Source organism: Toxorhynchites rutilus, chromosome 1 (genome assembly GCF_029784135.1).
Source record: "Toxorhynchites rutilus septentrionalis strain SRP chromosome 1, ASM2978413v1, whole genome shotgun sequence".
NCBI lineage: Eukaryota > Metazoa > Arthropoda > Insecta > Diptera > Culicidae > Toxorhynchites > Toxorhynchites rutilus.
Window position 1 is genome coordinate 191,297,055 of NC_073744.1, and position 11,427 is coordinate 191,308,481.

At 39.0% G+C, this 11,427-nt stretch overlaps 1 protein-coding gene across 1 annotated transcript; it reads left to right on the forward strand.

Moving 5' to 3' along the window:
- The first annotated feature begins 333 nt into the window (after positions 1-333).
- On the forward strand, positions 334-4,186 carry LOC129761667 (uncharacterized protein K02A2.6-like). Its single transcript, XM_055759398.1, has 2 exons — positions 334-979; positions 1,479-4,186. The coding sequence occupies exons 1-2, from the start codon at positions 334-336 to the stop codon at positions 4,184-4,186; spliced, it is 3,354 nt and encodes a 1,117-aa protein (XP_055615373.1).
- Positions 4,187-11,427: the final 7,241 nt, after the last annotated feature.

An 11,427-nucleotide genomic window follows, 5' to 3' on the forward strand; every position in this document is an offset into this window, starting at 1 on the left:
AATTAGTGGAAGCCGGAAAACTTGGCGCTACAGCTGGGGGCCTCGGTTCATGCCAATCGAATTATTTGTGTTGGCATTGATTTTGGTGCTGCTGTCGGGCATGAAGGAATTGCTGCTGTTGGTGAACGCACACACATACACCTGTTATGCATTATTGCTGTTCGAACGATTTTTTATTTGCTGTTACTGCTGCCGCTTGTAATTCGCTGTTACTGTTCGGAGAGTTGCTGTTTGAAGTCACTACTACTAGTACACACTAGATAACTGTTTTTGGTGCCAATTTACTGCTGCTTATACGTTGTTTGGAGAGCGAATTTCTGTTCATGTGCGAAAATGACCGAATCTGGTGTTCAGCCTGGAGGAAATGTTGCTGCTGCTGTTGTTATGCCACCCACATTTGCACTTGAGCCATTTGACCGAAACAAATCCAAATGGTCTCGATGGGTGAAACGATTGCAAGGAGCCATGGAGATTTTCGGAGTCCCACAAACCAGCAAAAAGAACTTGTTATTGCATTACATGGGCTCGGAGACGTACAACATACTATGTGACCATTTGTCTCCCGTGGAGCCCGAAACGAAAACATTTGAGGAAATCGTTACTACGCTTGGAGATTTTTTCGATCCAGTACCCTTGGAGATGGTTGAACTGTGGAAGTTCAGATCGCGGATGCAGAAGGAAGGTGAAACTATAAGCGAGTTTATCACTGCGTTGCAGAGAGAAGCGAAGTACTGCAAGTTTGACGACTACTTACCCAATGCATTGCGAAACCAGCTGGTATTTGGACTTCGCAATCAACGGATCCGTACACGGATAATAGAAGAGAGGGATCTAACGTTCGACAAGGCGAAACAGATTTCCCTATCAATGGAAGCATCTGGAGAGGGAGCTGAAGTACTCAACCGGAGGATGCATGAAGTGAACCTGATGGACAGGAAGAAATCGAAGCGTCAACCGGCGCCAATCTCTGGGGTTTTCGGTAATAATAAAGTAACTAATACTACTAACCCTAAGTGTTACAGGTGTGGTAGTGAAGCGCATCTGGCTAATGCATGTTCACATAAGAACTCAGTTTGTAATCACTGTAAGAAAATCGGTCATTTGCAAAGGGTGTGTCTCAGCTTTCCGGGCCACAACATTAAAAACAATATTAATTCGAGTAAGCAATACAAATATAAGACAAATTTGGTTGAGGAGGGTAATGAGTCAGACTCAGAAGAAGAGATTGATGAAATATGTGTAGTTGATGGTGGTAAACTTGATGATTCTAGAGCAGAACCTCTTTCGAAAATATTTTTGAAACTTAAAGTGAACGACGTATTGATGAAATTTGAGGTAGACAGTGGTTCACCAGTTTCCTTGATTGGGCTTGCTGACAGAGTAAAATGGTTTAACCAAAGTCCAAGCTTCGCTAACCCTGAAACCGAATAGCAAACCTGTATTTTTGAAATCTCGTTCAATACCTTTTTCTATTCGAGATATTGTGGAAAACGAAATCAATCGGATGGTGGAAAAGGGGATCTTGTTGAAAGTTAACCACAGTGAATGGGCGACTCCGATAGTGCCTGTGATGAAGTCCGCCAACAAGGTGCGTCTGTGTGGGGATTTCAAGCTGACCGTTAACAAGAATCTGTTAGTGGACGAACATCCTTTACCGACCATAGATGAATTATTCGCCAACATGGCCGGTGGCGAGAAATTTTCTAAACTGGATTTAGCACAAGCATATCTCCAAATGGTTGTTAGACAGGAAGATCAACCAATACTCACATTAAACACACATCTAGGACTTTTTCAACCAACACGGTTGATGTATGCAGTAGCATCTGCTCCCGCGATTTTTCAAAGAGAGATATCCCAGATTCTCCATGGTATCCCTGGGGTTTTGGTATTCCTGGACGATGTGAAAATCACTGGTCCTGATGATCGATCGCATCTGGACAGATTGAGAGAAGTTTTAAAGAGGTTTCATGAAAACAACATGAGAGTTAATATTTCAAAATGTGAATTCTTCAGTGATAGTATTGAGTATTGCGGCTATGTAATCGACAGACACGGTATCCACAAAATGAAGAGCAAAGTTGCAGCTATACAACGAATGCCTCGTCCGACAAATCGCGATCAAGTACGTGCTTTTCTTGGTCTCGTCAATTATTACGGAAGATTTTTGCGGGACTTAAGTACCAAGATTTATCCTATCAACAACTTGCTTAAAAACAAAACGCCGTTTGTGTGGAGCAGTCACTGCGAAAGAGCTTTTAAATGGGTGAAAGAGCAAATGCAGTCTGACAATGTTTTAGTCCATTATGATACAACTTTGCCACTGATTCTAGCTGTCGATGCATCACCATATGGCGTAGGGGCAGTCTTGAGTCATATCTACCTTGATGGAAGTGAACATCCTATACAGTATGCATCTCAGACCCTGAATTCCACACAGCAAAATTATACTCAGGTTGATAAAGAGGCTTACGCTATTATTTACGGCGTAAAAAAATTTTACCAATATCTTTTTGGTCGAAAATTTGTGCTCGTGACGGATAATAAACCAGTATCCCAAATCTTCTCTCCAAACAAGGAATTACCCACTTTATCAGCACTTCGTATGCAACATTACGCTGTATATTTGGAATCGTTCAACTTCGAAATACACTACCGTCCTTCAAAGGAGCATGCAAACGCTGACGGAATGTCACGCCTACCACTGCCGGACACAACTACCGAGGATCGAATTGATGAGATTGATTTTGTTGAAGTTAACCAGATTCAGATGTTACCAGTTTCAGTTGAAGAACTCCGAGAGCACACTAAGAGAGATACTGCAGTACAAAAGTTGATTCAAGCGTTAAAGTCAGGCAGATCTATCGATGGCTGTGATCGATTTGGTATCGATCAAAATGAATTTTCGTTGCAGAGCGGATGTTTGATGCGAGGTATCCGTGTCTATATTCCATCACAGCTGCGTGCTAGAGTCTTGGAGGAGCTGCATTCCGGTCATTTTGGAGTATCAAGAATGAAATCTCTTGCTAGATCATATTGCTGGTGGGAAACAATCGATCGGAACATAGCTGATTTAGCTCGAGATTGCTCTAACTGTGCTAGGACAAGGAATGACCCTGTTAGAGTTCCAATACACTGTTGGGAACGACCAGTTGAACCTTTTCAGAGGATTCATGCAGATTTCGCGGGTCCATTCATGGGAGTATGTTTCCTTATCATCGTGGATGCTTTTAGTAAGTGGCCGGAGGTTAAAGTGATTTCTGACATGACGACTGAAACAACCATAGATCGTTTGCGGGAGTTCTTCGCTACATTTGGCCTACCGTCAGTGCTGGTGACAGATCGAGGAACTCAGTTCATGTCAGATGGGTTCCAATCTTTTCTGAAGAAAAACGGGATCGTTCACAAAACTGGTGCACCGTATCATCCAGCCACGAATGGAAAGGCTGAAAGATATGTACAAACATTCAAGGACAAGATCAAAGCTCTCCGGTGTTCTAAATCTGAAATTCAGAAGGAATTGTGCAAAATTTTGATGGCGTATGGGCGAACCGTTCACCCGACAACCGGGAAAAGCCCGTCTATGCTTGTGTTTGGAAGACAAATGCGATCTCGGATTGACTTAATGATTCCCTCGCTTGAAAAAGGATATGCTTCTCTTGGTGAGGAAAAAGCGGTTAGATCATTTGAAATTAACGACAGGGTTGCAGCAAGAGACTTTCTTTCGAATTCGGAGAAGTGGAGATTTGGCACTGTATCAGAGAAGATGGGTAAACTACATTACATGGTAGAATTTGATGATGGACGAATATGGAAGCGTCACATAGACCAACTGCCGCCTGGACCTGTATATCGACCGACATACGAAGACGCATTTCCGCGAATGGGTATTCGTAACAAAGCACTTTCCATCACACCTTCTTCTCTCACATCTACATCTGTTTCTTCATCGTCCCCTAACCCCACTTCGTCCTCACAATCAGAGCCGCTTACATCAAATGAACAACACAGCTCATTTAAGTCATGTTTCACCCATTCAACATCCATTCCAATTCCATCTACTCCTGTCAGCGACACCCATGGTACTGAATCAGAGACGGGGTCGAATAGAACAACGGAACCTGGTTATGAGAATAGGAGACGATCTAATAGAATAAGAAGGCCTCCGATCAAACTGGACCTCTGATTTTGTGTTTACTAACTTACTAACATTCCACATTCAAGCAATGAATTAGATGTTAGGGGAGGAAAAATGTTATAAATTTGCTATAATTAAATTCATATGTAACCAGTCTATCACGCTAGTATGTCATTGACTTATCTTTCACTCAAATAAAATGTCATTCTTTTGTAAAAGTTCAAACCAATCACACGTGTTTTACTTCGTTCTCGATCCAACTATCCGAAAATTACAACACAGTTATTATTTAATACTTAAAATATCAACAAATCAATGTTACAATACATAACCAATCATAAAAATGATCGTTCTTTCTAATAATAGATTATTAAGTGGCCTCCAATGCCATTTTATGGTGTTGCAATTCTCTGTTAGTCTAATCCTAAGAATAGAAACAAAAAAATTCTATTCATTCAGGACAATCGGAAGTAGACCTTTCGCCATGTTTCAATGGGCCTACGGGAACTACATTTTTAGTCCTTAATTACATCCCATAGCGCATTTTCCGAATCCAAATAAACAAATTTACGTCCTCTGGATACGTCTGAATTTCATTTTAAAAATGCCACCTGGCGGGTAAATTGCTGTTTGTTTATCTTTTCTTTCCTAAAAAGCAAAACAAGATTTAAAATGTTAGCTAAAAAAGCTAAAAAAATACGAAATTAAACTTACTCCATTCCGCGTGACTAGCCTCTACCACCTAAAACACAAGTGACAAATGTACTTGTTTTTCTTCGTGACATGACAGTATCGTGGTATTCATAATAACACCGAGTTCATCAAAGTTGTGACGACGGATGAACACTTCGGGGTTCTACACACACGGTGACAGCCGTAATAACGTTGTACACAATTCACTTCGTTTTCACCGTGAAGTGACGTTCGTGATCAGGCCCCACGTCTGCACGTTCGCTCAGTTGGAGCATGGTCACCCTAAACTTCCACCAAAATGCGATGACTTTCCGCAGTTTTTTTCTTCATATTGAAGTAATGATGTAACACTCCCTGCAAAAACACTCTCGTTGGTACGAAATTCGACGTATTCGAAGTGGCAAAAAACTGTGCTGTTTACGCTTCAACTTTTGAGCTTGAGCTTGGGCTTGGGTAGACTGTACAATTCGTAGGTGCTCTCCGTGATTGACCTGAACCAACCAAATTGCACAAAGAACACACAGAATGACGCTTGGGACTGGCAAATCATTCTCGTTGTGCAATTTTCTGTGATTCAAGCTTTAAAATGGATTTTGGGAAAGGTTTAAAATCAGGATCCACTGCGGTAAGTGATATGATTATGTGAACGGAACTATTGACCACTAGACAAAATGAGAACTCGTAAATTAAACTCATTTCGTAGCGACATAATATATAGAAGGGTGACCTAAAAAGGCCTCCTCGGAAAAACGATCGTAGCTATGGTAGTGATTTGATCAAATACATTTCGTAGCGGCTGAAGATATTGAAATGTGACCTGAAAAGGTCTCCTTCTCATCTTGAAACAATCATCCTCCATTATAATTAGCATAATGCATTAACCATTGCATTTAAAGTTTACATAAGTGCATATCCAACTAATGGTTGTGTTGTTAGGTTGTTATATTGTTATGTTGTGACTTGTCTTTCACTAAAAAAAATATTATGTTGGGAAAAAGAAACTTTTTATTTTTTCAATAGTTCGTGCGTAGTTATATCTCATATATGAGTGCGATCTAGTTGAGGTAGGAGTTATAAGAAAGATTGTTGTTTACGCTTCAACTTTTTGACATATAGTGAAAAAGACGCGCAATGACAGTGAATTTATGAATTTATAAATTAATGAATTTATGAATTTATGAATTTATGAATTTATGAATTTATGAATTTATGAATTTATGAATTTATGAATTTATGAATTATTGATGATGAAATAAAACGAACATTAAAAAAATATATGAAATAATCTATCTATATATATAAAAATGGAGTGATGTCTGTCTGTCTGTCTGATTCTTATAGACTCGGAAACTACTGAACCGATCGACATGAAAATTGGTATGTAGGGGTTTTTGGGGCCGGGGAAGGTTTTCGTAATATTTTGAGACCCCTCCCCCCTCTCTAAGGGGGGGCTGCCATACTTATGAAACACAAATTTCTGCATTACTCGGAAATTAACCAAGCAAACGAAACCAAAGTTGGCATGTGAAAGTTTTAGGGTGCAATAAATGTTTCTATGATGGTTAGACAGTCCTTCCCCCACTCAAAGGGGGGGGGGCTGCCATACAAATGAAACACAAATTTCTGCATTACTCGAGAATTAATCAAGCAAATGAAACCAAATTTGGCATGTGGAGGTTTTAGGATGCAATAAATGTTTCTATGGTGTTAAGATACTCCTTCCCCCTCTCTTAGAGGAGGCTGCCGTACAAATGAAATACACATTTTTGCATTACCCGAGAATTAATCAAGCAAATTAAACCAAATTAGGCATATGGAAACTTTAGGGTGCAATGAATGTTTCTATGGTGGTTAGATACCCCTCCCCTCTCTCTTAGGGGTGGCTGCCATATAAATAAAACACAAATTTCTGCATTACTCGAGAATTAATCAAGTAAATGGGCGGGACGAAGTTTGCCGGGTTAGCTAGTATAAAATAAAACAGGAAGCGCTCCCGGCAATCAAGCGGTACAAGTGTGTTCATTCCATCCGAAATTGCATCTCCCATCCACTCTATCCACCCGAAACCACATCATTGTCATTCGTTTCACGACGCAACACGACGATGTCTGTTGGTAGTTGCGTTGCTTAAATGAAGCACGAAGAATATTATTTTCGTCTCTCCTTCGTTTGTCGAGAAAAACTGTGTTCAGCTACGAACAGAAATAGTCGGAACTCGCGGCCGGACGACTATCTTTATCGTTTGTGTGCAACACGACGATGAATATTTCATGTTGCTTCACCTATCCCCTCAAGAAGACGATTTTTTTTTCTTCTCCTTCGTATGACGAGAATGGCTACTGTCACCCCTTGTCAACAGCTTTGGTTGGTTTGAAACCAATGATTGGAGGATCCAAAGGGATGCAAGGAGTTGGGTTCGCGGTAAACGCTCACGATACTATTCTAATTTCCAGCAAGAAAACTCGCCGGCATCTGCCAGGAATTCTGGACCAAATCTCCAGGAATCTTTGAAGCTGCTACTATCCTGTCAAGCAAATCAATCTTGATAAGCGCCATCGATGCCGTCGGTCCGGTTGAGTATAGGAGCCGGACTTAGTGAGAGAGAACCGGGAATGAAGCGGCCGACCGTTGGACAGCTTCGAAGGTGTTAAGTGCCACTGGACGAGCTCAAATTATGGATTTTTTTTGGGCGGAAGAATGGTCTGCTGAAACGAGGCTGTTCCTCCGGAAAATCGAAACGTTCCATAGCCAGGTTCGAAGATGTAAAAGCGATGAGGCGAATCATGTCTAGACTTGAACAGGGGATCTTTGCGATCCGTGTGAGATCCGCAATTCGATCGAAGACATCGTTTGTGTTTGCCTAAAATAGGAGAACTTCAGGAGCTTTTACGGGATCAACTAGAGCATTCGTGACATACTTGGTGATGACCCTTCAAGAACTGCTGCACTGCTTTGTTCTCTAAAAATGTCCACTTTAATTAAAAAAAATGACTAATAAATTGTTATTCAAAAATCCTTATGTTTCCTCCTTTGCGATAAAGGAAACAAGAACAGTCGGCATTCCCCACTATTGGCCTGAGTCCTTGGTAAAAGGACATCCTTGCCAAACGGCCAGAGAAAAGACTAAATTGTGTGAAAGTATTAAATTTCTCGTATTATTTGTTTTTAAATTGTTTATCGATATATGTATGTGAAATCAATTAATGTTAGTAATAAGTACATTGTAAATACACCTCGCGGAACATTTAAGGCCGATTTTTCTGAAACGAACCAGGCCCGAAGTCTCAGAAAAGAAAAGGAGAGCTGGCCCAGCAAACGTTAAATCGTATAACTATTGCAATGCTAGATCACGTATAAATTCGTATCAAATAACAATCGTATAAAATATCAATCAAAGGATGCATCAAGTGTATCCGAAATCGTATAACATGCAAAAACACCTTTTTTAGTCGTAAATCGGTATAAGGATATTGTCGGGTCAAATCACATATCAGTGTAAAAAGCATCATATATAGTTATATACGGCTTTATATGCGTATAAAATATGGCATATGCGTATATCGCCTCCACTTTTGTGTTTTATATGACCCAGCAAACATTAAATCGTATAATTTTGCACGTGCCAAGTCTTACAAGAAATCCGAATAAATCATAATCGCATGTAATATCAATCAAAGTATGTATCGTGTATATTTGAAATCGCATAAAATGTAAAAACTCGATTTTATATACCATTATCAAATTAAGTCGCAATTCGGTATAATAAACATCAATTTTATGATGTACATTGTCGTAAAATATATTTAATCCGCATCATATGCGTATATTACGCTGATGCAGTTTGTGTGTCGTATAAGCGTATAATTTAAATCGATTCAGTACTTTAGTAAATCGAGTTGCATGCTGAAGAAAATCATGAAACAGTAAATCATATTAAATCCTAATAAAGAACATATTACATCATATTGAAATGTCATTGAAATGCTGATGCACTCGAAAGTTTTAACCGCTGTTGAATTAAATTTCAGATAGCCGCGCGAGATAGCTGGTGGATGATAATCCAGACGACCGGAGTTCGAACCCACATCGGAGCAGTTTTCACCAAACATCAATCTGTGGCATTTTAAACATTCATATTCCACTCCCAACACAAGTCAATCAAACAATTATTATTTCTACGAACATAAATACTCATATATAAAAATGGCGATTCGTGAGGTTGTAATAAAAATTTCACGAAAATATTTTGCGCCATTTGTTTTCTTCTATGTCTGTAATAAATCGTATATAAGTATGGCAAAAGTCGTATTTGGTGCTTTGACAATTCATGAATATATTCATATTAGATCGCAATTCAATTCCAACATAATCACTATTATAGTCGGTGAAAGTTGCATATTCATCCAAACGAATTCGGTAAGCATTTGCCATGTATGTATATGGCCTCCACTTTTGCATGCATATGCCAGTTAGGCGCATTATATGCCAACCAAATTTTAGGGCATATGATGTTATATCCCAGCAAACATTAAATCGTATAACTTTGCACATGATAAGTCACATATAATTTCGTATCAAATCACAATCGCATAAAATATCAATTAAAATCTCGATCATATATATCTAAAATCGCATAAAATGCAAAAACACGATTTTCCATGTCATCGATGGATTGAGTGGTAACGTTGTCGTATCAAATCTCATATCAGTCCAAAAAGCATCGCATATCGTTATATATGGCTTTATATGCGTACAAAATATGGCATATACGTATATCGCCTCCACTTTTGTGTGTATATGCTAGTTATCTGCCTCATATATCATACAAATGTGTCTTGGTTGTATGTGTATCGCCTCCAATTATAGCTATTCATACGACTTAATGTTTGCTGAGATATACGCTTGTTATGCGATTTAATGTTTGCTGGGGCATCATATGTCATCTAAATGTGACTTGGATGTACGTATATCGACTCCAATTATGGCTATTCTAACGATTTAATGTTTGCTGGGGGAAGTCTACAAACATCAAGAATTAGATGTGTAACACAACGAAACGACAACGTAAATGGAATTTGGAAGGAACTATGCATCTATACAAGTAAATTCACGGGAAATGTTGATTAGATCTCGAGAACGGTTAGTTCATTATTTTCCAACAACTTTATCTTTTGAATGAAAAAATCAATGATTTTTGATTTCCTCCTTTTGAAAAATCAGTCGTAATTCCAACTGGTCATATGATGATGAAAATTGTAATTTTGGGTAGCTTCTATCATATGTACCACGTTTCAAAAAAAAAAAAAACAGAAGAAGGTCACGCCAAAATTTGCTGTTTTTCGGCCAGTTTGGTAAGGAATTGCTCTATATGTATATCGGGCTGATGCAGTTCGTGAGTCGCATAAACGTATAATTTAAATTAATGTATTACTGCGTAAAATCGTATTAAACGCTGTGAAAACCATTTAACATATCGAATCGTATATGAGGACATATAACATCATCTTACGATTTTGATACATCAAGATTCGCGATGATGTATGCAAAGTGTCGACGCCTGGGGGTGATATCCATTAAGGGAAGCAAATTAGTCTTCTACAGTTATAAATTGTCAAAATTTGATTGAAAATGATTACTTCATGTTATTTGATTACTTTAAATACGTAGTACTGAGCCTTACTTAACAATTTCTATATAAATTGTATGATATAGCGGAAAACACAATTGGCACCCAGGTATCATATGTAGGGGAGATGGGGGTAAGACGGACATGTTAAGGAAAACTTCAATTGTATCTTTGGAAACTCACGTTTTCCAAAGCTTAAAAGCAGTTTCTTACAGTTCGATATACTGGTTTTCGAAATAATTTGCAAAATGTTTTATTAAAATGTGTTTTTTATGTTTTTTACTGAAACTAAAGCAAGCCGAAAAGTAGAATGCATTTTTATCGATGCGGGTATAATGGACATGTAGTGGGGGGGATATGGACAGGTCAATAATATACGAAGCGTTGTATCGCTCGCGAGAGGAATAATTTCGCTCTCTCTCAGTGTTTTCGCGTCCACTACTGAAATACAGTCGAATTTCACTCGTTGCACTAAGCTCTTAGCCCAATTTGTGAAAGACTTTCACTCGTTGGGCTGAACTGTCAAAGTCGAAAATCGATCGAGGGTCACACCGATTGTTTGTTGTTATGGGAAACGCAGAAAAGTTTTCACACCACTGACGTTTATTTCATTCGTGGTTGAGTTTCGTTCTAGGTTGGATTAATTGGTAAGTTCTTAATGAAGTTTGATATTAAAATTAGCGTAGATTTAATATACGTTCATTTCGATCGCCAGGCTCAAAATGGATGGTTTGCAAGGATCCAGTACGAACGTTAACCGGAAACGGAGGAGCAATTTCCTGACGCTGGTGGAGAAGGTTCGCATAATTGAAGATTTTGAAGCAGGAGGTGGTACGCATGACTTTCTTGGGAAGAAGTACGGCGTAGGATCTTCTACGGTCACGAGAATAATCCAAAAGAAAGAAGCAATTCGTGAGGCGGTGGACAAGTTCAAGGAATATGGTGTAAGTAATCGAAAAACATTGAAAGA

Coding starts and splice junctions, on each gene's coding strand:
- LOC129761667 (XM_055759398.1), top strand. CDS start 334: ATGACCGAATCTGGTGTTCAGCCTGGAGGAAATGTTGCTGCTGCTGTT. Junction 980..1,478: donor GCCAATCTCTGGGGTTTTCG/GTAATAATAAAG, acceptor TTTCTATTCGAG/ATATTGTGGAAAACGAAATC.